The 27,495-nt window shown below is 35.0% G+C and overlaps 1 protein-coding gene across 15 annotated transcripts in view; it reads right to left on the bottom strand.

Annotated features, from left to right (window-relative positions):
• LOC138318562 (muscle-specific protein 300 kDa-like) overlaps positions 1–27,495 on the bottom strand; it is a 197,561-nt gene that overhangs the window by 147,863 nt on the left and 22,203 nt on the right. For 14 of the 15 annotated variants that reach the window (XM_069261040.1, XM_069261038.1, XM_069261045.1 and 11 more), the window contains exons 3-12: positions 10,819–10,880; positions 10,395–10,484; positions 6,833–6,913; positions 6,353–6,445; positions 3,703–3,830; positions 3,243–3,439; positions 2,798–2,889; positions 2,395–2,532; positions 1,034–1,345; positions 192–473 (exon numbers count right to left, since the gene is read on the bottom strand). In XM_069261040.1, coding sequence (XP_069117141.1) covers positions 192–473; positions 1,034–1,345; positions 2,395–2,532; positions 2,798–2,889; positions 3,243–3,439; positions 3,703–3,830; positions 6,353–6,445; positions 6,833–6,913; positions 10,395–10,484; positions 10,819–10,880 — 1,475 coding nt within the window. Of the gene's footprint in view, positions 1–191; positions 474–1,033; positions 1,346–2,394; positions 2,533–2,797; positions 2,890–3,242; positions 3,440–3,702; positions 3,831–6,352; positions 6,446–6,832; positions 6,914–10,394; positions 10,485–10,818; positions 10,881–20,020; positions 20,417–27,495 lie in introns of those variants that run through there. The other variant, XM_069261042.1, reaches the window with a different exon arrangement.

Here is a 27,495-nt window from a genome sequence, read left to right on the forward strand (position 1 = left end):
AATATAAGTTGAAGGTTATTCTAACACTAATATACATGTACTGTAATTTATTTGAAGTTTGCAATGCCAGTTGTATACATCATATATCTATAATACAAATATCTATTTTTTCCAGCATGCTAAAACCTGCTAAATTTTTATGTACCTAATTAAGCAATTAAATGGTGAAATTAGTATTAATCATAACTTACCTGGTAGTCATTAAGTAATTTCTCCACTTCTCTCTGTCTGCCTAGTTTGGCGGTCCAATGTTGTAACCGAGCTTCTGTTGGTTCTCGTAGAGCTAGAATTCTGTGGTAGAATTCCTCAAACTCTAACTTCTTTTCCCGTGTCGGCGCTTCCTTTGAGAGTACTGCCAGCCTCTGTGCTAGATTATCTAGCTGTGGTCCGGGTAAATATTCACCGTCGTAACGTCCAGATTTCTTTACTTGAGCGAAAAACTGTTTGTAGGGTTCAAGTTCTTTAAAGAACTCCTGGAAAAGAAAAGAAAGTCTCTAAGACAAGAGCAGGACTTTTAAATGCTATACGCTAATTACTGGACAATCTGTATATAAGACATACTGGAAATCAGAGAAGGTCAAACATCCTAAGGGCCTCAAATGTTACCTTTAACTTGTTTTACAAAACTCAATATCACTTATAGAGACTTTTAGGCTCCTTCCCTGGAAATCTGTCAGTGTTTTTCCTGCCTATATATTTGGGGCCGAAATAAGGCCCCATTCCCAATTGTATTTCTTGCTATTTTTTCCCAAATCTATGTCTAAATTTCCCAAATCAGTGAGTTGACGCGTATTTTGTGCAACAAAACTAAAAAATTCAGGAAATCCCAAGTCTGAACGTCATATTTTAGTAACCATTCTTACCCTTGATTCTTAGAGAAGCATAATTGTCTATTCTACCTTTTCCAAAATTTCCATAAACACCGTTCAATTTTTTCATTTCCTACTTTTATCGCACATAATTTCCCAATTTTCACCAGGTGGCAATTTCCCAAAATACCCAGGAAAAACACTGTCTGTTTACATAAACTAACCTTGTGATCCCCAACAAGTTTAGCGAGCTGATTGGCCATATCTTCGTGGCCTTCCAGCTCCTCTGGTGACGACTCCATGATTTCCTCAGCCTGGTTAAGCCAGTCTCCAAACTTTCCGAGTCTCCCTGGAAGACTGGCGTCCAGTTTCCATAGCCACATCCGGGTCTGTCTATAAACCTGGTTCCAACGTGTATCCAATTCCTTCCACTGCTCCGGTGTCAACCTCTGCAGGGACTTGGACTTGGCTTTGTCCTCTAACTTTTTGAAAGTTTTCTCTCGTCTGTCTACCTCAGTCTTAAAGGCCAGGTAATCCTGTAGACAAAGGAAAATTAATTATTTCTACCAATATTGTGTGACTTATAGATTACACCTGGCATGGTATTCAAGCGAATGCACAGTGATTAAATATTCTAATTAATTTCAGATTATCTGTTCAAACTTTCAAATATCTGTTAAAATGTCGGAATAAAAGTTCAAATTCCAGAATTTCACAGTAAATTATCCAAAATTCTGCAAGCCAACACCTTAATTTCCTGACATGGCGGTTACTCTGCTGAGCCTAACATTCTATGTGGATCTATAGTAAATGTATCTAAGGACGCCCCATATTTCTGTGTCTAAACAAACATGCTTTACACAGACAGTACAAAGTTAGTATGTAATAAATATCTTCTGTTTAAACAGTCGTACGCTGTAAAAATATGCTGTAAATCAAAATGTCTGTCATCAGCCGAAACATTATAACTCCCCATTAATGTCGTTTAGAAAGGCGACACCCTCTTTACCCTGTTTGTGTCATATATTGATATTATTATAATTTAAATCTATAAATTAACCCATTACGTATATACCTAGCCCTGTTTCTGTATACAATAGACCTCTAGTCATCTACATTGTAAACATTTAATTTTCTGTTTCTTTGTTTGTATAGTAAAATATATATCTTATCAACATTTAAGGTCGTGTGAGGACAGGATGTCCTGTATGTGAAAAAGTGTTCTGTGCACGGATATAATCAGCAAGAAGTTTAAAGCATCTCTCCTGTATGAGTACCTGTATTTTGTCAGACATTTTTCAGGATTTAAATCATTTGATTAGGCACCCCGATCATGTTTGATTGTATCTTGTTCTCCATTCTATCAGCTATGATCATATAGGGATGGCCTCCCTTGTATGCATAGGTTAAGTGCATGTAAATGGCTTTGTCTCATTGTGATAGCAGAAACTTGTCTCATCTACTGTGCTACCTTACTGAAGTGCCCAGCTTAAGTTGCACAAAAAATATCAATAACAGATAAAACCTAGTATGAATTGTTGTTGTTCTTGAGTCAATGGTCAGTCGACAATAATACTGGACTTACCATGTATTCTTGTTGGCGGTCAGTTACCGGTTGGTCGACTATCTGTAGTACTTCGTCAGCCTCTGTATTCAGCCACATCATCAGGTCATTGAAATCTGCTAACTCCTGCTCGGCAGGGTTCTTCTTCCTCTTGGCAAGCTGCAAAAAAGAGGGGAATAATCCAGATTCCACGCAGACAAGAAATTTCACTATGAGCAAGTTCTAGCATTATCAAACTTTCATTAATAACTAACATTCCAAGTTAATTAACAAAGAAATAATTCAGTAAAGAAAATATCACCAAAAGATATATAACTGAGTGTGTGCTATAGTTCCTCATAACCATGGAAACTTGTAGAATGTGAATACTCTACATGCCCTATAGAGTAATAATATAGATAATTCTTCTGTCCTAATCACTTACCGCGGGATCTTCTCCAGCCTCTGGGTAGGCCTTCAGGAACTGAGCTACGTAGGTCATGATGGATTTCTCATCAGGTTTCTCCACATCCACATCTGTAATGTAAACATTACATTAAAATATGTCAATCTGATGAAAGAGTGGGGAAAATATTTTCAGGATGAACTTATAATACAGCTGAATGACATTATCTCAATGCCATATAGATCCTGCTTATTTTGAAGTCTTTGTTTCCTGACCAAACTTATCCAAATTTTTTTTTATAAACATTTGGAATTTTAGCCAAAGAACAGTCACTATAGCTATAACCTCCAAGGTTAAATGGATGAATATTACTTCTTACCATTTAATTGTCCCTTCTTTATGGTCAAAATTGTCAGATCATGACATTTCATGATACATCGCAACAATATTTTCATCATGTTGAAAAATGAATCAGAGCAATTACCTTCAGGATCCAGAAGGCGAGGAATCCCTAGGGAGTTCTCTGCTGTTGAGAAAGCCTGCTCAAGGTTGACACGTGCATTCTGTTGTCGGACTTGCTCGAAGTCGACCAGGTCAGGACGAATTGTGTGTATGATAGCGTTAAACGCCAAGCCATCTCGCCAACTCTTTCCAAAGTTAGTGATCTCAATACCATAACGTCTGCAAACAAATCAATATGAAAGTTATTTTTTTCTGTCAACTTTTGAAACCATTTTTCTTCTCCTCACACCAATAAAGTTCTTGGTTCTTCATCAAACATTTACCTAAAATCTTCTTCACTTCGTATCTTATGAGCATTGTGCAATTATTTGTTTACTTTTTTTATTCTTTTAACTGATGAGGTAATTTAATGACAAATCAGGTCTGTTGGTAAAAAACCCCTTAGTTCCCTAAAAATATCTTACTGCGACTTCATGACTTACTTAGTAATAGCATTTCCTGTCCATGCCAGCAGAGCTTTCTTTGCATTCATTCGAAATTTCTCCAGAGCAGATAATGGGCGTGGCTCGCCATCCTCTCCCACACCAGCCTGGGCGAAGGTGTCTTCAATCTGTCAATCAGTAAGTCACATATCAATATTGTTCAACAATGGACATAAAACAAAATGTTAAGCTTTGCAAGATGTCATTCAAAAGTGTCAAACTGTATCTGTATCACATCATACAAAAGACAATATTGTCCAGTAATAAGACAATGCTTAACACTAAGACCACCCATTATTATTGCAGCTAGGAGCTCACTTTAGTTCCTGAATTCACAACAAGGTAAATGTAACATAGTCTTGGTCTGCTAGCTGTTTTTATTCCAACTAAGATGGGATATTGTGTACTTAGAAGCTAAGATATGAAATGCATACTACTCATAATCAATGTTCAAAATTCTAGCTGTCTCCCAATTGTATTTATTCATCAAAATGAAAAGGTGCATTTGTTTGATCATAGATTACTTGTTAACGTTTGAAATAGATTATACTGTCAACAGAGGATATTAGCATTAAGAAAGATAAAAGTACAAAAAGAGTTCAAAAACTGAATTTAATATGAGCATTTAGTACTGCTATCAACATGCTTTCATGAATTTGGTCTCAAACAGATATTATGGTTGAAATTCAGATCAAGTTTTGTTTGAAAATTGTTTCTTTTTTAGATTATTTCTTATTTCAATATTAAAATTCACACAAACATCTATACATAACATCACTGACCACTAGATAAATAACACCAGTGACCAGCACCTAACATGGCACCTTTATCCTGTAAATCATTAAATTTACTCGGAACCAACAGGTCTCATATTTACAAACACCAAGTTCATACACACTTTGATAGGATAGAAAGTCGAGAAATAATTGACCAAATTTACACAAACTCGTTCAAACTATTCCAACCTAAATCTACTATAGAATGATTACTTATGGGCTTACTACAAAATAAACATGGCATTCATGTGTCAATAAACGCCAACCCTTCAGCATTCTTCTCCACAGAATTCTAAGCTCCATTGAAGCGTGATTTATTGTTGGACTAAAATTGTCCATTATATAAATGGCATGGCACCTATAGATATCAATGGTTGATACCATTCTTTGTGTGTATTGATTATAGGTAAAGTGTGTCAGCCTTCACGGCTTTTTGTGTGAGGACAGTCAAGGTTCACTTACAAATATTACCAACTACAATCACTTACTTGTCGACTAATTGTTAAATAGCTGAAAGTATTCAATAAAGGCTAACTTAAAAGTGTCACTCAACTGACTTCAGCTCAATATAACTCAATGAGTCCTGGAAAGGTATTACCCTCAATGACATTAATTGCTGTTAATTACTACATCCAACGATGAATAGCTAGATAACATTCATTTTAATTATATGTACTTCAACAACATTTCAGAAACTCTAATGAATGAAAACTTCTTAGATACATCATTGACTCAAATTAATAACCATCAAAGACATATAATTGACTCAATTAATTACTATCAAATTCACCCTGATTAACCTGACTCAAGGTTAATGACCTCCTGACTTAATGTGTTGACTCAGACTTAGTTTAATGACCCTGACTCAGTTTGCTGACCCAGACTCTGTTTAGACAGTTAAATGCTACACTCAGTCTTATTACCATGACTTACTTTTAAGGACAGTGAATTAACGCAAAGAAGCAATTAAGTCTGATGACAGTGACTCAGCTTTAAGCAGCTCAATTTTAAGCTGTGATTTCTAATTATATCTTGACGTTTATAAAAGCAAAATGTGCCGGGATGATAATTAGAAATATTTCATTCGAAACTTTTTGCCTGCAACTATAAACTTTATTTTTTCATTGAAAAATACAAAATATATAGGATGTGCAACCAAACAGCCCAAGATATCAAAATGCTTAAATCTTTGCCAAGGAATTACAAAGTTGTGAAAGTAAAAAAAAAAATAAGGTTTAGCTGTGAGCCTTAGTCTGAACGTTCTATCCTCTTTATTGAACTATGACCTTGCTCCCTGTACCCAAGTGTTGAGCTATAAAACTTTGTTCAGTACAACGGTATGTGCTCAAGACTAACCAGCACACGGATGTAAATATTTGTACTCCCTCGAAAAATAGATCTACCATAGCGCTGAAATAGGAAATATGTCACCTGTATATATCAAGTATACTTCTGAAGGTGTGTATAACCAGTCTTTCTTATACAGGCAACAAAACTATAGCAGAAATGATTGTTTTATATCATGGGTTTATATAGCATTACCAATATTGCTAATGTAACACAACCTTGGTATACCGTTAGACCTTACTAAAATCAAAATAGATGAACTTTATCAGCCATCTTTTTACACAAAGATGAGCCAAGTATTCGCCATAACCTTGTAGCGTTATTCCATTGTGAGAACAGAGCTTGCTGCCAGTCAGTTTGTGGTATATATCACAAACAAGGTATGTTGATGCCTTTACGAAAAAGTGGGGAAAAAAAGTGTTTCCAGTTTGACCATGACAATTTTTTTAATTTTCTAAGTTGTTTTATCGTGTATTTGTTGTTTTGTAGGTGAATGGTTCTGTGTGTTTCTTTACTGGTATACAAACCTGGAAGTAAAGGATGATGGTCCATATGAGCCCTAAAACTATGGACGGCTTTCCATCAGCAATGTCCGACACATTTATATTTACAAGTTTTATCTGAAATACAAAATTCAGTTTTATTTTGAATATCAAATAAATAGACAATACCCTATTACAAATACTAACATGAAGCATGTATAATAGCAAAATTTCTGATCATTTTTATGGTAATATAAAATTATCTTGGAAGAAGGGAACAGTCATTTTAATAGTTTCTAAGAAGTAAGAAATACTTTCATTTTCCCTATTTCAAAGAAGTTTTAATTGACACTTTCATTTTCAGTTTCTTGGAAGAAGAAAACACTTCTTGTAAAAAAAGGACATATATAAAGTCATTTTAGTATCTTGAGAGAAGTAACATATTTACTTCTTTTGTCTTAAAAGAAGGGAACACATTCATTTTCACATTTTAGAGGTGATTTTTGAAGAATCATTATGACTCACTTTCTTGGTTTCTAGGAACTTTAATGCTGTGGATAGGTTACTGACATGGTGTACACGTTTGAGTCTCCCTTTCTCCATTGGCTGTAATTAAAATTAATCAAAAGTTACTAAATGAAATTGACATTTCAATTTTTCAAAGAGCCTTTCAATACGCAAATAGCCATGACCTATGTAAGGTTGTAGTACAGTGTAAACTGTCCTAACCAGCTCATGTCTATTCCGGATCACTGTCTATTCAAGCTTAATAATATGGTATTCACCTGTATAATCGAAAACCTGTCTATACTGAACAAATATGCTGGTCCTAATGTCAGTTTAGACAGGTTATATTGTAGATTGTAGATCTGTAGACAATATCTGACATTTTTTTCTCAGTAAGTAAAGTACCCTAAATTTGTGATAAAGAATTGAAATGAAGAATGTAGTACACTTTAACCACTTGGCCACCACTGTCCTAGACAAAATCATGACCTAAATAAATCTGATAGGTATATTGTAAAATATATCATACATTATAAAGATTCTGATAGGTATATTGTAAATTATATCATACATTATAAAGATTTTAGGATCTATGTTCCAACAATGTAATCACATAGATCACTATTTTGTTTGAATTTCAAAACTTGAATCAAAGTTTTTAAGATGATGAAAGACTAGAAGTGATATAAAGAACATTAGCAGAACAATATTGTCATTTCTGATGTATTCCTAACCCAGAGTTAAATACCCCCTACAGAAAATGTACTGACCTTGTGATCTTTGTCACAATTTTACAAACGACTTACAATTTTTTAAAACCCCAATATAAACACATCTATTTGTAAAAAGCGGAGACCACATTAACATATCTCTGAGCAATTTAAATATGGATTCCTCAAACTTCTTGAATTAATTATTGTGAATTTGTATGTGTTTGCAAATTGCCTGAATTTTCGACTTGGCACCAGTATACACTAAAGTGGATGTAATTAACTGGATAAGTCACCTGTCCGTGTACAGAGATTACTAACGACATACAGGTAAGTATTCAAGGTGTGTTGATGTGCCGAGTCAAGTTGCGACAAGATGTAGTTTTGGAGGGAAGGTGTGCAGAGGGGGCCCAATAAAATCTAGGTAACCTATCTCTGGCTATACATGATAAATAGTCCAGAACATATAACAGGCTATTGTTCCTTACCTGGTCCTACTGACAAAAACTGTTCACACACCTTTGTTTTTAACCTAATCGGGACACGCATTATTTTGTATATTATTTTGGTTATCAGGCCTACAGGACCTACCTAGAGCCCTGTTGTAGGCCTTGGGGTGACAACACTTTTATATTGCAGCCCCAAAACACATTAGACCCCTTTTCCAGCCCCACAGGAATAACAAACCCTGGTCTTAGCTCTAAGGGACTAATAGATATGATTAAAATCTCAAATTGGTGACATTTTCCACAATAGCCTTGTGTGAGATCATTGGGTCAAAACATAGCAATTGTTTCACATAAAAAATATTCCAAATATTAACGCATATAACATAAAGCTATGTGTGTTTGAGTACAAATGCTTGTTTCTTTCAAACAGCAAAACATTCATTTTAGAAATTCAGCACTCCGAAACCTATTTGTAATGCATGCTGCATATGAATCAGATATTCATGAATAAATCATTTAAGTTCAGGACATTTCAGAACCTTTCTCCACATAAACAATAGAATTGTTAAGGTTTCATGACTGAACATCGTAATACCTTTAAAACTAGCACAAAAAGTGATTGTTTACAGAAAATATGAAACTGCACAGAAATAAATTTTGTAGAGATCAATTTGACTTTAACTAGTATAGAATGTGTAAAACTGCACTTTATAATGGTGTGACCTATTTTCAGAAAACCAGGTAAAACATTTTTTATACCAGTAATTGAAATTAAAATCTGGAACAGGTGTCCACGATTAATTGCTATTTTCTAATTATTGTTGGCAGCATGTTGAAATATTCCAAATATAATCACATTAAATGTTGTTGTGTGTTGACATCTAATGTAAATTATGAGTTGACAAAACTTGACGAATATTTTTTTTTATTCAACTTCTTTAAAAACAAACTCATCTATAATTCAATAATCATTAAATTATCAAGGTAGTAGTTCATTAAAACCTCCAAGCCTGTAGTATAAAGATGTATATGCCAATTGGTAATGCATGTTTGTTATGGGAAATCACTTTCAAAAATGTGATAGTGACATGTATTATGCATATATATGTGTGTTTATCATACATGTTCAGCTTGTAGACCCTCAAAACATGTTCACATATCTGATTTTTAGAGAGATGCATATCTTGCCCTGTTGATATGGACAGTCTCTGAATTCATGTTGGGTCTCGATTCGGCCTTATCTATACAAAAATTCAATTAAATATTTACCCTGATGCAGCCAAGCTTATGATATGGTAAGCACCAAGTTACCTTTCTATAGACCTGTAGCTGGTGGCGGTTAAGATATCAAGGAATTATTGTCCCAAGTAAATTCACTGTTGACAATAAATTACCAGGTACATAATACATGATCAGCCATGATATGGCATTAATACCAACGGACATCATAAATACAGGAGCAAGATTTTTGTGAAATTTTATCCGAGCCAAAACTCAATAAATTGTTCCAACGACAATAAACTGATTTGACAGTTGTTTAACAAACACAACAAGATAGACAAGAAATACTATGTCCAGTCATGTCACAACAAACCAGGCTCTCCATTTTCTTTTTCTTTATAAAGCCTGGTGGACATAGAAGGAATTTGGTAGTTTGTCCTGTATGTGTGATATTGTGTGTGAGGAATATCCCAACTATCTGTATCTTTACTTTGGTCCTATAACAAGGGATATTACTAATCCGATAGGCTTCAACATGGCATTATGGAGGATTTAGTACACAGATATGAAAGTTACAAGAGATTCATCAGAGAATTACTCCTACATATAACACTTACATTACCAAATCAAAATTCTAATAAAACGAGTATTTGCCAAGTCAAATTTTGATGGCCAAGAGGCCGAAAATTTGTATATTTTCTCCTTCTATAGGATGATTGTTTGAAAATTTTGTCAGATTTACCTTAATCATATACAGAATCATAATCAATGTTGAATCTGTCGTACTCATCATGACTAGACACTTCTACCCTAGCCCTACTCCTGCCCTTCCCATCATCCCTTGCCTCACCTTGTATCGATCTCTCTATCCTTCCCCCTTTATATGTGAATCTTACACACCAGTTTTTTCCTCCCTTCACATCTATTCTCTCTCCCTTTTCTTACCACTCATATAAAACATTTCCTCCCCCCCCCCCCCCACCCCCTCTACATATAAAACATGTCCTCCCCCCACCCCCTCTACATATAAAAACATTTCCTCCCCCACCCCCACCCCCTCTACATACAAAACATTTCCTTCCCCCCTACCCCCACCCCCTCTGCATATAAAAGTGTTCCTCCCCCCCCCCCCCCCACCCCCTCTACATATAAAACATGTCCTCCCCCCACCCCCATCTCTATGCTTAAAACATTACATACCAGTCTCTCCCCCGACAGAACTTCCAACAGTGACAGCAAGTGAACACCATCTTTAATGTCTTCAAACAGATTCTCCACCTTCATATTTTTCTACAAAGAAAAATCAAAATAATCTCATGCAAAAAATATTTGATTCAAAATCAGAGAAAACAAACAGTATTGTGTTCATTAGCTGATATAATGGAATAAAAGAAACAATAACCAACAATAGATAACTACAATGGAGACCTGATGGGGAGTCAGCTGAGAAATTATCTTTGGTTTTGGTATCCAGTCTGAACGATCTGGTTAGAGATCCTATGGCCATAAACTCAGCAAGAAATCTTCTGTTTTTAGTAATCTGTACTTTTTATGGTAGGGAGTGTCGAACCTCACATTAAAAAGTGGCTACCAAGTCTGATTACACAACCACGGACAAGCTTACCTGTTTTAGATAGGTGTTCATCCAGTTAGTGAACGTTTTCTTCTGGACTCTCTCCTGCTCATCTGGAAAACACAAAATAGAATAAAAATGAAATATTTCCAACAAATGAAATTTCAGATAGAACCATAAGTCATTATAGTGTAGATGTGCTTTAAATGTGCTAAGTAAGTTAACATGGATGCATATCATAGTGATTAAAGTAATTCTATGGAGATGTGTGCTTATTGGGCTACATAACGTATTTCTATAGGAAATTTTGTTTGTTAGGCTAAATATAGTACCTCTAGGGGCTTATTTGGTCGAATGTATTGGGATTAATACAGTAAGTATACTGTTACACCTCAATTACATATCTATATTTGGAAATATGGATATTAGTATCATTCATTTATTGGAGTAATATGTAAGTATACAAACAAGATACAGCTGATCATCGTCACCTGACAGTCTAGACTACACAAAACATGTAATACAGCCATCATCAACCTTTTTTGGCTATTTTACATAAACACCAGGACATCATAAAATGTAATATGACCCTTTCACACATGTCCTATCACTCTGCTGTTTCCACCCCAACAATTTACAATAACATAAAATACACGGGAAAGCACTGCCTTTTCTGAAGCACCTATATGTTATGATTTTAGCGTTGGGCGTGCCTTGTTGAGACCTTCATTCCAGCAAGGCTAGTTAGGTATAAGCTGTTTTCCAGACTACAGAAAACAGATACCCATCATTTAAGATTCTTATGGGCGGATTCTGTTTTTCCATCAGTTTTGTTATTACAAAACAATTACAGCTTCACTTTATCTTAGAGTCCGTGGTAATAACCATGGCCTTCTTTTGTGGTTAACAAAAGTTATCCAAAGCTAAAATCCTCCAGCCATTTTAAAAACAATATTGAACAAGGTATGCATGTGACTCCATGAAATAGAGAAATGTACAGGAAATGTGATCCATCAACAGATTTACATTTGGTTATATACATCAGTGAGAAGGGGGAAATGGTTTTGCAAATCAATTCCATTTTACCAAACAACTACAAGCTGTCTGCTGAAGCCAACATTAATTTTGCAACTCAGCAATTTGCTTTGGAACCAGACAATTATTTGGTAAAATTCCATTACTCTGAGGGTATTTTTCAAATTCTACAATATAACTTCTATGTTCTTAAATTAAATCTTGTAACACAATCACATCATATGAAAAGAAAATGCAATCACTAAGAACACATAACATTTCAAATAGGACTTCAGTTTATCTCATTTTCATTCATGCTTTTTATTTTGAGATACAAAACCATTTTGACCAAAACCAGAAGAAATCCTTGTAATAAACATGGTATTTAAACTATTTAGGTTTCAGATAACAAAACTGCACGCTGATTAAGCAATTACGACAAGAAATAGACCCACGCCCTTCCTCTATAGCACATTAACACCAAAATCCTTTTTAACAAATTTTGTCGTCTTTTAATCTGCTCAGTTCTCTAATTGAAAAAATCTCACTTGACAGAGATAAGGAAATGCAGCGAATGTTCATACAATATAAACTCTTCAGGTTTAATGTTCACTGGCTCAGAGTCCCAGACTGCCAACAATTTGATTAGCACAGTGGCTGTGTTTCTGAATTAATTACAGACATGTACAGTAACAAACACCATATGATTCAACTGCACGATATGTATACATCTATACACCACGGCTTGGATCATGAAATCATTAGTAACATCCAACACACAAACAAGTATAGTACAATATCAATTATTCTTCAAACAAGTTCAAATTTATTGATGTAAGGTTTCATATCATATTTTTTTTCCTTCCTCTTTTCTTTCATTTTTTTTTTTTTTTTTTATATTGGCAACAGACATCTGGATCTGCAGAAGCATGCAACATGTCTGTACAAAGAAATTGGCACTCATGTCATTTATTGACTCCTACAACACATTTCTTTACATCAAAATTGTGTCTTGCATCAATTTGCATTGTTCAAATTCCTGTTTCATTTTACATTTATTTTGTGCGCGTGTGTTTTTTCTCATTTGTAGGCTTGACCTTAAAACAAGAACTTAAGTATATGATCTAACTGTTCTTAATTATATTTCACTGATAGTCACTTAATGTCAGTATAATTCTTTCAAAACTGCACAAGTGGCAACTTGTTAGAATTAATCAATAAATAATGTGTTTTGTTTACTAAGCATGTCATTCTATTTCTGGTATGGAGAGCTGGTTATAATGTTCCATGTGCCACACATCAGAAAACGTCACACTCGAGTAACTTTACGAGTATGTAGTAATAAGTACCCACGTCTATATTCCCCTACCCTATCGATTAACTATGGAGAATTCTACATTATTGATTTGCGTTAAAAGAGTGAAAGCAATGTCACGATTGTTTGTCAGGAATGCGGTTTTCTGTAGGTACAAGACTTATCTCACAAATTCTCATATCGGGATATCACACTTTAGTGACGACCACCACTGTCAACATTCTGGCATCAATAGTCAAACCCTTGTCAACTCAGCAGTTTTTTTTCTTTATGACAAATTTCACTGTCATGATATCAAACATTCAATACTAAATCCACATCAATAAATGACATCCGATCAATAATATTTAATCAATATCCTTCAGAGGAGAGTTCTGTTTAATCTTAATCTTCAGAGTAAAAACAAATGAATGATGTGCAATATTACTTAACTCCTTCAATGAAACCCATCTAAAACTGAAAGTCTCTTCTTAATTTTGTTCTTGTGAAAATTGACAAATGACTTTGTTTTTATTTTCTATTAGTTAAGTATTTAACAAAGTTATCTGTAAAGCAAACTGAGATCCTGTGCACAACAAACCTTTAATTCATGCAAAAAAGTACCATTAACCTTCGACTTTGCTGCAGGCCATTTTGCTAAGCTGTTGCACAAATATAAAGATTCAAAGGGAACATACATGATATATTACACCATTTAAGAAGGATCTCTGTGGCTTATTTTAGAAAATATATTCACAAAAGTAAATTCACTAGAAATTTGAGATTGCCAAGGCTATCGCCAGTGTTTCAGAAACTCGGTTTGCTGATAACCATTAATTTATATATGCATGTGCACAACTGTTACTTATAAATTCAGTCACAACATGCTTGTCATCCGAGACGTATATCTCCCATATATAATTATGATGAATAAAAGGAAAGACAATTTGTTGTTTATTTCAGATCAATACAACACCGACCTTTATTAGAATATTTGAAACACTACACTATCACATAACGTATTCAAATCACATCTAAAATTATCCTGTATTTTGTCATTACATGTATTTACCAGATAAAAACACCTGTTGCATCCCCTGTCATAGTCTGTCAACTCGAGAAATTGAATAACAGACGCTGATAACATAACTCGTAAAAACACCTGTTGCATCCCCTGTCATAGTCTGTCAACTCGAGAAATTGAATAACAGACGCTGATAACATAACTCGTTCAACCAAAAAGTGCAAAAACCACCACCATTTTCCTTGTTCATTAAAGCAGTAGCTGTAAGTTATCTATCTCGCCTGTGTAACAGACAGTACGTTTGAGGGAGAATGTTATTCAGATCACAATCATCTGCATAACATTGGAGGAACATCATTAAGTGAGTTTCTACTGCACTTAACTAAACAAACATTAAAGCGATCCAACTCACAGAGCAGGCCAAAAACAAATATCTGCACCATCATCACTGACGGCAAACATTGTTGTTACATTATGCATACAGTACATGCAATCTTGTTCCTAAATCTTTTGCACATGAAAATCTATTCAAAGTATCTAGTTGCCAAATAAAAATTGTTCACTGTGCCAAGGAGGATAATAGGCAGAAGGAATTCAACCTACTAATTTCAACATTCAAAATATAGTTCCAAAATCAACTTAATTCAAGCTTCCAAAATGCAACTGATCAAATTCAACCTATCTTTTTCAACCGACACAGATTACTTTGGTACATACTTAAATTCACCCAAAGGAAATAATGGGCAGAAGGAATTCAACCTACCAAATTCTAACAAACAAGCAGGGGGTGAATCAATTTCATCCAAACAATTCTCTGTGTATTCACAGATGAGTACCTCTAGATAGAATTCATATATAACATGGACCAATGACTTCAGTCATAACTTGACATATATCAGTATATATGTGACATTACACATACAAGGGTATCAAATTTATCTCAAACATGCCACAACCCAAATACCAGACTTAGAACAAGGTTGTCCTGTACACAAATTTCAGGGGGTTCAACTTTTCATTGATGCAGATTTAGAAATCGTTACAGCACCACAGATGATTTCACATGTGTACAAAAAACTGATCTGTGAAAAATTCTCCCACCTTTGAAGATATAAACACCAGCCACGGCTGAGCAGGTTAACATACGATTGTGAATATTTTAATCTATAGCGACAAATTCTCTCAGAAAATCTGCAGCAAAGACAAGATATCAATGAGCACAGTGGGGACCTCTATTGAGTAAAACTGTAAACACCTGGATACCATCTAAACTTCAGTGAATAAAACCCACGATATCGCCAAAATCACTCACTTGTGACATTAAATACAGTAACTGTGATACCTTTTTTTCCCTCCTTAAATCACTCTAATCTTTTTTGTTCACTCATCCTTTAATTTTAGGATACCTAAAGCAAGTTATAATGACCATGACAAGAAACTTACTGATAGCAAACTGGAATGACCAAGGCAAGACATATCTGAGATTAGTACAGGTACCCTTGGCAGTAATACAGAACTATATGCTAGAAATTGATTATCTTTGAATCAGTTCAGATAAGATCTGAAGAAACAAGGATTTCTACAGATGAACTAGAAACACTGACACGTCAGAAAGGGCCCCGCTATGTGTCTGACGTGCCAAGATGACTGATTTGCAGCCTTTTTGATTCTAATCATATCATGTAGCCATTTTGATTCAAATCATATTGACTTTAATTAATATATTAAGCAATGAATAATTTTATTTATTATGTCATAACAAATTGTTAATAAGTCCAAAAATGGAAAATGTGTCCACAACCTTTGATGCAGTGACCCCATGATCTTACCTTTGGTCAGTCAAAACTTTGGTGAGTTGACTTCTTGTTTAATTCTGAGCAACTCTGCTTCATTATAAATGTTGTAGCAAAATGTTCATGAGAAAATAATTTTTTTAAATTTGACCTTGACCTTTGACTTAGTAACCTTGGCCCATGACCTTACCTTTGGACAGTCAACTCCTTGTTTAATTCTGAACAACTTTGCATCATAATGTTATAACAAAATGTTTATCAGTTAAGAGCAACAACATTGTGATTTTTTTAAATGTTAAAATCCAAGATGGCCGATTTTTTAATTTAATTTCAGCCTGAAAAATTACCAAGCAGATCTAGGATGGATGGGGAATCATCATGTAAAATATGGGGAAAATACTCCACTCCCTTCCATCATTAATGTGCAAAAGAAAAAAAACGGACAGACAAACGGACGGACGGACGAGACGGACGGACGGACAGACGGACGGACAACCTGATTACTATAGGGCACCCGCATCTCGATGCGGGGCCCTAACAATCGTAAATACTGTAATAGTATCATTCATAGATCTACAAACCAGCAGATCAGAACATCAGACTTACGGTTAATCAATTCACGATTAATCAATGCACGACAAAATTTTATCTTCAATTGTTGTTTGAAATTTTATCATTCTTCTTCAGGTTTTAATTAAAGGGAACAAAAAACAATTGCTTTTCATTTTTAAGATATATGCCAAGGAAATGAACTGTTAAAGGTCAAAGTTTGCTATATTTTTTGAAAGCCCTCCAGGGAATTTTTGAAGTGTTTCGTATAAAGATTTTGAGATATTTTGACAAGAGATTTCAATAAACATTTCAGAGAGCCTCCCACTAGGATACTTCAAGTGTTATATAACATTCCATCAGCCTAGCTATAGAATTTAATGTTTGTTGTACCATATGTACATCAAGTGTCGTCTGCTAGCTGTTAAATTCAGTGGGACATCTAAAATAAATGATGAATTCCAGCAATCACACTTCACATACATCTAGCAACTATACAAAGTATTGATAAAGTATCAAAGTGCATGCACCGAACAACAATATCGGAGTCAACATCTTTTGTCCAACTGTGAAACTATTGTATTCCCTTGATAGAAATGTCATTCTGTCCCTGATACAATGTGATGTACGGCTTCTCAAGCTCGCCATATTTCAACATTAATACCACATCTATACAATCATAAACAAAATAGTTCCCATGTATCAGAAGAAAGTGTCCCCCACCACCTCTAATAACATTTCACCACCATGAGTATTAGAAAACATTATAGGTGCATTCCACTCAATGTCTCTTCTATCTTGTCCAGAAGAAATCACCGGAAAGTGGAACAGATTGTCTAATATTTCACCATTACAAATGGCCACACAACGTTTTATAATGCTATCTTACTGATGTAAGAGGCCAAACAGACAACAAAGACACTAAACAAAACACCCTGCCTGGTCACATTATACAGACAACAGGCAAATTCTGTTTCATTCCCTTTATGTTTGCAAGGGTAGATAACTCTGCAATTTGAAAAGACAAAGCATGAATACCTGCAGCTGGTTCCTTTGAGCTAAAATGTGTGAGAGATGACCTTGACCTTGAGAAGGTAGAAGAATACTATAAGGTCCTGTGATTATATTTCAGTAAACAAGCTGGATTATAATTATACATCAATAATGTAAATGAATGTTGACATATGCCTGGTAAAATCTATACATTGATCCTGCTAATGTGTGCGATATGGCCAAGAGATGTGGCCAGGAGACACTATACAAATGATGTGCTAATGATAGCACATTGAACGATGGAATTTGTGTTAATCATTTAAAGCTATTAGCTGTACTGTAAAATGACTGAGATTATCTCATGGTTTGTATTCGTTCATTACTGTATTGCATCAGTGAGTCTGCAGATATAAAAGTCATTATAGAATCTTTGGTCAATGGTGCTAGGGCCGAAATCGCTGATGGGTATAGGCAACCAAGAAGCTCAAATAGATTGAGCAAATAGCCAAAAGCTAAAGATGTAGATGGTCAATCAACAGTCTGACAGCAGAATATACCAGAACTGCAGAATCTGTTCAATCTGTTACTATGTGCAAAACTTGTCAAATAATGATTTATGATGTATCATGGAGCAAAGTGAAATATTTGCATTACAATTTTGGAAAAATGACTACCAAAAATATCAACTTCTGCTATTCATACATGATTGAAAATATTTTTCTGTGGCTTTCCATTTCCATTCAGAAACTCAAATTGAAATAACTTTGTCACTCTTTCTTTCCTGGTATAAATTATAATGGTAATTTAGCTAATCTCATGTCGGAGCTAATAGACCTTAATAGTTTGACTCCCCTGAACACAGCCCCACTTAACCAAATTCTATACCTGTGTAGATATACCAAATTCTATACCTATGTATATATGTATTCATGCACTTAGAATATCAGGAATGTATAAAACTGCTTCAATCAGCTCTTCATGTCAGCAAATAAAGAACCTGTACTCAATGTCTATTGTGTTAGGTCTAATGTCTACAGAAATCATGGAGCATGCATAATTACGTTCACGACAGCGTATTTCACACATTGTCTTTAGAACCACTGGTAACCAGGATACTAGTCAGGTATATATATCTGTACCTACATAGACCCGATCATTATGTACGTTAATTCAAGCACGAATATCAATGCCTATCAAAACTGTAATATTCGCTCATGGCATTTATTCTAGCCAGAATGTACCCTGTGTGTTTCGCACGGAGATCTTGCCTGTTCTTGGCCGAACATGATAACTACTAATTTAATTGTTGATAACAACTTATTTAATTGTTATAGATTTTTTTATTGTTCCACACCTTTTTATTGTCTAAGGCCACCAGAATAGCTGAGTGTTTAATTCCGATGTTCCTTTGATTGTGTAATGAAGATTTGTTGAAGGTAAGCAAATCCTCTTACAAGCAATTTTATACCATTGTTCCACTTGTTGACTTTTCCTAAGTACAGTTTGTCAGCTAGTGTAAGACATTTATGTAGCTATTATCCACCAGACACAGGTGATAATATTACATAAGCCTACTTAATGTTAGCTGTATGTCCAAAGGGATATAAAATTTACAACAAAAAGTTTTAAACATTCTCAGGTAAAAATGACACAATTCTACATAACTCATTTAGAGTACCAGTGAGACACAGGAAACTCTGTAGAACATTTACCGTGTAAGGTAGCCACAACTCACACATAAGTTTACAGTTAAATAACTTATAAATTTAACCTTGGAATGTTACAGAATCCCATTTCTATCATCAGGACAACAACCTCAAAAGCTTTCATACACAATATTTACAATTCTATTTATGACGATTTCTAATAACCCTATTATATTATAGGCTTGGTAGCAAGGAAATCAAGATGCCACGATGTTAACGGTATAAAACTGCCCCCACTGTCCCTTTAGGCTATCAAAAGGTGCTGTCGGACTAAGGGCACATAAAAATACCATACAACGGGAATAAAATGTTTGTGAAAAGGCAGAAGTTTGTGAACTATTTAGTATGTAAATATAGAAAGCCTATAAACTTCTGTACAAGGAGAAGCTATTTTTCTGTCAAGCAATCTAATAAAAGGTAAGCGAAAATTAAACCATTTCAATTGATCACCAGGTACAACTTTAGGTACATTAGCCGCACAAGTGACAATCGCAAATCATTACCTCCACATTCATGAACTAAACAAATAAGTACCCAGAAATACGATGTGTCAAATACTCACCATTAACACATATTTAAAGTGCCAACAAACTTGGCCAGTCACTTAAATATATATGCTAAAAATATTCTCATTTTAGTATGGTATAATTCTATATGGCAAAGTCGGCGGTCTTAGAATTGCAAACTTTGGCCTGATTTGAAGAGTCCAATATTCAGAAAGATTCATTTTATTAATATGTATCACTACGGTGTCAACTTTTAGAAAAGAGGTTACCTTTGTATTAGACCTAACAATGTCTGAGTACAGACCAATAATCAATTAATTCCATCAATGATTAATTAATATATGATATTATATTACTCGTTAAATTTAACTCACCTTTGAGTGATCGCACTCTCTCTGCGAACACGCGTGTGGACAAAGTCAAGTTTAGGTTTTCCTGTGCCATTTTTGTTCAGTATGTTGTGCCAGTGTTCTCAGCCTCTGTACCTCACCAAAATCTCAAAGCATTCAGTGATGAAGAAGAAATGTGCATCCCATCGAAAGTGAAACTAAAATCCAAACTGCCACAGTAATCCATGAAAAATCCAGAGCCCTTGGGTACTAGATACAAGCAAGTAGGAGTTCCCCCTTCTCCTACTTACTGTACTGTCCCTGTAGGGCTCTGAGCTAGGGGTTAGGGAGAAGGATAGCAGAGAGGGTCTCTATACCCTACTACTCTCAGCCGATCTCGGCTGTGTACCTGTGAAGTGTGAGCCCACCTGTACGCTAGCCAGGTATATAGTAAGATCAATATACACGCTACAGGTATTACCTGACAGCCGACTTCCCGCCATTCATGCCTGGCTTACCTACAATACCTAGGACATAATACGTGAGGTTGTAAGATCTTCATTTTGATTGGTAGATTGGATTCCTTACTTTGTTGTTTTTGATCAAGATTTTAATTCCAGCTATAAGTCTCTGTATAGGTATAGGTATTCCGTGCCCAGAAGGCACCGGGGCCAGGTATGACATTTAACAGGTAGCACTCGAACAGGTAACAGAGATTTTACAAGATTTACAGCCAATGTCCATTACAAGTCAGAATGATGTAGTAGTGGTCAGCTTGACCATCACTGGTCATCCAATGAGGACAGTGAGCTATATACGTAGGAATTACATCACAGAGTGTTACTTTCCAAGGCCAAGGTTTCCTCGATCATACATAAATATCACACCAAACGTCTAAACAGCAGACAATTGTCAGATTAAACTGCAGGATGTTCTTTGTATGAATAATCCATCAATTCCTCACATTTTAGCTGAGAATTGTACAGAATAACAATGAAAGGATTACTTAATGGTTACCAAGAGTCACACGATATCAGAAATTCCTTCACAATAAAGTTGGTCAACCCTTAATCCTTCATAAAGTAAATGATAGCATGTTTTCTTCACAAATATACCCTTTATAATGATCCTGCCTACTGAAGTTATACACCAGTATGAAATAAAAATACAAAAACGTTCACTTCACAAAAATCCCATCATATATTTTCTACAATGTTATTTTTTTCTCAAAACATTGCTTATCCTTCAGAATCCTCAGAATGTTTTGCATATCAGTGCTGACAAATGTATTACAGAAAACATTTTTCAAAAACATCATTAACTTTCCTTCTGTGCGGTTCCAATGGGTTATACCCTGAAACAGTTGATCATCATTTTTCTTCTGAGATCTTTTTTCCCACCTGCTGGCATTATCCATATATTCTTTGTGGAATTAGAACTCGGTAGTCCAAGACATTCCAAAAGATAGGTCTGTACATCCATAATTAATGGCAGCCAGACATGGTTACAGAAAATTACAGGTAAAATCAATGTTCTAGGTAAAATATCTTACTGTACCGCAGCACACCACCAAGTTTTAGGTAAAACACAACAGTAGGTGTATGAGAGTGTTAATACTGGGTAGTGACAGCATATGATGCTATAAACATTACCACCTTCACAACGCCCGTCTTCAGTTGTACTGCCAGCCGGCAGATTCATCCACACAAAAAGTACTCCTGATCTATGTATAGAACAGCAGACACCCTATCTTAGGTGGGAATTCCCTCTGTATACAAATAACCACTTAATGATGATTATGTTCAGTAGTAGGAAGAGACTTTCCTGGCCTGGACGGTTTCCAGCTGGTTACATTTGGTACTTGAAGGCCACCTGTTTACTGAGGTAAACAAGCCAGTCATCCATATAAAACCAAACAAAATAGTTAAAACTCAACTTCACTCAATGTATATCATCTAGATAACAGGAAATTGAAAATTTCCTTCTGATTTTGATCAGTGTTGACATATAATATTTCTCATCGACTAGTGATACAAGGTTTATCTCCCCTGACCTGTTATGTGTGAACAAGAGAAGTCTACTTCAACTAAAGTCTTGGTATTTAAATATTTAATATCTTGTAATTAGGTCATGTTTAATGATGCAAGAATTTACATCTTAGGTTTTCACCTCTTTGACCTTGTCTGTTAATAGTATATTAGACAAAATAAACCGAACAGCCTCCTTCACAAGCCAATAAATGCCAAACTGTACAGGTTTACGCAGAATTTAAACACACAGCAGTGATCGATCAATTTTTTGTTATCTTCCTGATATAAAACAACAATTTATAGAAGAAATGTTTATGGTTGGTTGAAATCATTTTCGTGACCACTAGACTGTGACGGCTACAGCCCATGTCATAATTGTGATCTTGCACCTTTCATTTTGAAAATAATAAGATTGGCGTGGGATGGATCAGTGACTCGAGGTGCACCTGTCACCGCGGTGACAGTTAATGACAGGTGATGATACATAATTAGCTCATCAACAGGTAAACTGTGTATGTATTTGATACGGTAAATTAATCTTTTTATTCTGATGTCTAAGAAAAGTATAACTAATTACTTTAAGTAACCCATGATAGATGTGTTTTAACATAAATCCTGTCTATAGAATTAAGCTTGGTTTATGTTTTTATATTGGAGATTCAGAAATAAAAGAAGTCCTGACTCTCTAAAACAACACTTTAAAACATGCATCCACTTTCTGCCCACAATATTAATAAATCTTTCTTTCTTCTCCTTTATTTGTTTACTTCATGACTGAAGTGGCTGATGAATCTCACTCTAGCCTTAAGATCTGGTGAAGATGGAATGTACAGAACTAATTTAAGAGACAATAACTTTGGACATTGTTTTTGAAAAAAAAGTGAAATCTATTTATATCATCGTCTGTCCAATTGCACATTAAACTGTTTTTAAAACATTATAATAATGCTTATAACCGAAGTAGGTTTTCAAATGTCACAGGTCAAACACGTCGACAATATTGATCAATAGTATGATTTTTCTGTTTTGCAAAATTGCAAAATGAAACAAAGCTTTACATTTGACCTTGTGATCTTAGATCTCTATAGCTATATCTCTATAAGGTTTTAGACCAAATTTTATGAAATTAATCAATATATATGGTATGCATTTCAAATAAATAATTGATAACAATAGAAAGATAATATCAAGGTCAGCAAAGGTCAAAGGTGAAATTATTGATTATGGTATTCAATACAGAATATGTTCTCATTTTTAATATTATCAGGAATTAAAAATTCATTTAATTACACTTACCCTACATAGATCTCAGTTTTAATTAGATATATTACAGAAAATTTTTATGTTGAAATTCAGATGTTTATGAGTTTGTTTCAGATGGAAATATAGTGCTAGCATAATGGCCCTGGTTATTTTATAGGCCTATAAAGTTAGGAAAGCAAGGCTTCATTTATATCCAGAAACAGGAAGAGCCGACATAATAAAGGACTAATGATGCTAGCGGGCTGGTTTGAGCTGGAAGCATCCAGGGTCAGTATCCAGTATGGTTAGCTGGGAATAATGATTGATTCTGGTCAATTTGTAGGCTGGACACTGATTCTGGTCAGTTTGTAGGCTGGACACTGATTCCACTATAAACAAACAGCTGTACATCATCAGAACTTCACTATCTGTACCTCCCATCTGCATGTTTAATGAAATCTGTCAACAATATGCTTGGAATCTGATCTTAATTAAATGTTTGTACAGGTCAAGCAAATGATGTGTTGGGGTCAAATCATCCAACAGATTTATAGTTTCCAGGGAGGCAAATCTTAGAATGGCTTACAGCAGAATGTAACATATGAAGCCTATCTCAATATCACCAGTACAGCCAGTTTGGGGAAAGGGGAGTTGTCTTGACAAAACCCTACCATATTCCAATATCACAAACACATTGGTTCTGGGATTAGGTTTCCATGGAAACACACCAATGGTCAGAAAATCCAGACCTCTGGGCAGTCAATGGTCGCCCTGGTTACCTTTTATCAATCAATAGAGCTGAAACAAAGAGGGAGTCTTGGACAGTCCAATGGGAGGGTTATTGTGTATCCCAGTGATGCCAAATATCACATGTGCTGCATACATCTGTCCCCTAATATTAAAATTAACAATAATCTTAATTAATTTCCTTTGTCCACCAAGTCGTTCTGACCAGTTAATAGGGTCACCCTTAATATAGCCCTCCCAGCTCTCCCCCTCAGTCCAAATATCTGAGAGCATATTCTTATTTTCAATTTACAAAATGGATTTCCAGCAAAGTTTTGATCATTTCATTATTATTTTATTATTTTTCTCTTCAGTTCCATTTATTTGTTTAAGTGATTTTCAGCAATGTTTGGATAATTTTATATTTTCATTTTTTTTTTTCATTTCTATTGATTTGATAAAAGTGTGTGTGTAGGAGAGGGGTGTAACTATAGGCCGTCTAGCAAAAGAAATTTCAAACATAGCGATGAATAAACTCTTTAGATATGTCACAATTCAGTATTGCTTGTCCATGTGCATACCTTTGGGGACTAAACGATAACCTTCAAAACACAAAAACCTTTGGGGACTAAGAATAAATTTTATCAGACTAATTCATGTTGTCAGTTCCAAATATGGTGCTATGAAAGATATACAGAAAACCTTGATAGAACTTGACATTATGATGATAAACATACACACTACAAATGTGAACAGGCATTAGGATATCCATCCTAGTTTCTGCCATCAAAGTGTTTTGAGAATTTCAGTGGGTAGATCATTTCAAGTAAGTTTAATAACACTTGATCACAAAGGCAGCTCTAAAAGTAACACAGACAAAAATATAAAGATATTTGATTATTTTGATCAAAATGTGTTGAAAAACTATCCCTGTGAAAATTGCTGAAAAGGATAACCACTGAAAAGCACACATTAGAACTGGTGCAGACGACATAAGAATTCTCCTCTAACATGGATGCCACAAAGGTCATCAACTGAGACTCCAGTAATATTGACTTTGTTACAGGAAAATACATCTGGTAAGGACAAGGTTATGTCCTGGACTGAATATTGTTCTGTTATAATAACCAAATATCTTTAATGCATCCTCCCCGAAATGCCATAATGAACTCTTCCAGCCTTAGATCTGGAAGGGTTTAAATGTACATTGAGGTGAATGAGCTAAATCAATAAATCTTTTCATGTGCCCAATACACAACTGGACACTTGGACCACTGAGCTAAAGAATGTCCACTGTAATTAAGCCCTGACTTGTTTACTAACTTCATTTACATTTTGTCAATCCTGGCCACTGGTCTGAAAGCATGGACCACTTGATTTAATTCCCAGACGGGGATTCCCAATACAAGCTCGTCTAATCAAAGATAATTAGAGGCCATAACGAAGATGGATAGCTGCATCTGGCTGCAGGAACAAAGGCAGAATAACTGTACATTAAGTCATCCTAACACTTAGCTAGGTAATGGATTCCCTTGGTTTTATGTATAGTTTACATGTAGTGACACTATCCAACCTTCAATTCATCAGTTTTAGTAAAGAGCATTTTTCAGATGATTACTTCATTTTTTATTGTCACCATCCAGGGGTTTATCTCAGACTTGAAGCAGATAGAAAACTCATTTAAACAGGTCATGCTTACTCCACTGGAATGTCTGGTCCTATTCTCTATACACTTCACTAGAGACCATGTACATACCGGTATTTACTTTTGGAATTCTGCAACTATTTATTTGATTGGTTTTGATTTCGAATTCTTGTTCCTTATGAACTCTTCAAACCAAAACCATCATTGAGAAGGAAAAAAAACTAACACACAACCATCACAAAAAAATCAGTAAAAGCCTAAATAGAAATAGAGAAATAAATTTATTTAAAAATTCTGTACAAACACTAGATGTCCCAGAATAGATTCAACCATTTGCATAGTCATCTTTCATAATTTTTTTATGACAAAGTATATTGATATTTTCTATGAAAACTTAAATCTTAAATTTTTATAAAACGTCCAAAGATAATACACATCTACACAAAGTAAAGATAAATTCCTAAAGACTTAAGCTTTTGTAAACAATGACACGATTTATTGTCAATCTTATTTCACAATCATGACAATGGCTCTATCTTTATTACATAGTATATCGATATGTCATCACAGTGATTACTAAGACTACAAACCTTGGACAAAAGTACTCACACAATTTATGGACCTCGGACAAGTAGGTTCTTACTCACACATTTACACAGAAAAGTAATAAACGTTGTGTAAACTTTGTTCCTTTTGTACTCAATGGCCATAAATCTCTTGTTATGAATAGAAATTTAAGTCCTCCATTTACTTAATGAAATAGACATCACACGTAGGTTTCAACTTTGTATCTAACTCTGTTTTGTGTACATTTGAAAGACACACATGAAAATCTCTAATCAACTTTTACCAGGCAAGCTAATGAAAATATCGATCAATGGATTCTTTTGAAATGAATTCTAAAAATAGCATCCTTTTAATTTCATGTTTCAAGTTCATAAATGTTTAAGTTATATAACAAAGCATAGTTAGACAAATGATCTGTCTCGTTCACTGTTCCATTGTGGAAACATGTAATGAAAACCGCTGGAAATGTAGAGATATCTGATATTATTTCTGATCAAATCGCTGTATTACCATTACCAGATATAACAGAAGCAAGCCTATCTCTGTCCTAGTTCTTATCATCCAGCTATACTTTCATTAATTATAGTTTTACTTTGAACTGCCACAATGTTATTGATGAAAATCAATAAAGTTAGACTGTGGGTATATTTTACTTTTCTTAAAACTTATCTCTCCTCTGTTGTTAAATATTGATGGTTACTTGATTGAGCTAGACTTACAACTGATCGTTACATTGTAACTTATGTACAAGGCCACAATCCTGTAGTTTGTTTAATCTGAAATCAATCAAAATAACTACAATTGTGATTTTTGTTTTAACTCAAAGATCAACCAAAAATTGGCCTTTGCAGTAAGAAGTCAATTTTATTTACATTTTTTTTTTTAAATAATTTCAACTCAGACTTAATTTCCTGACAGCCTTACCTTGGTAATGTTCTATTTCCCAAGTATCCCATGCCCGAAAATAACGTCCCTTCACGCACACAATATCCACCATCTCACATTCTTCTCAACCCATGACTGAATCCATTCGGGTGTCAGGCAAGCAGCGGACACCCAGGCCGATAGTTGTTCAGATTTGTCAGGAAGTTAATTATCCATTGATTGCCCATTGTCACAAGTTTTGTACAAGATTTGATATTCAATATTATCCGCCGACTGAGCAGTATGGAGCCTGTTTCCATATATGGAGCATATCTCCAACATGCTCTAAGACGTCAGATATCTGACGTCGTCTATACGGATCCAAGTGGGGGGGGGGGGGGGGGGGGGGGGGGGGGGGGGGGGGGGGGGGGGGGGGGGGGGGGGGG

Source organism: Argopecten irradians, chromosome 3 (genome assembly GCF_041381155.1).
Source record: "Argopecten irradians isolate NY chromosome 3, Ai_NY, whole genome shotgun sequence".
NCBI lineage: Eukaryota > Metazoa > Mollusca > Bivalvia > Pectinida > Pectinidae > Argopecten > Argopecten irradians.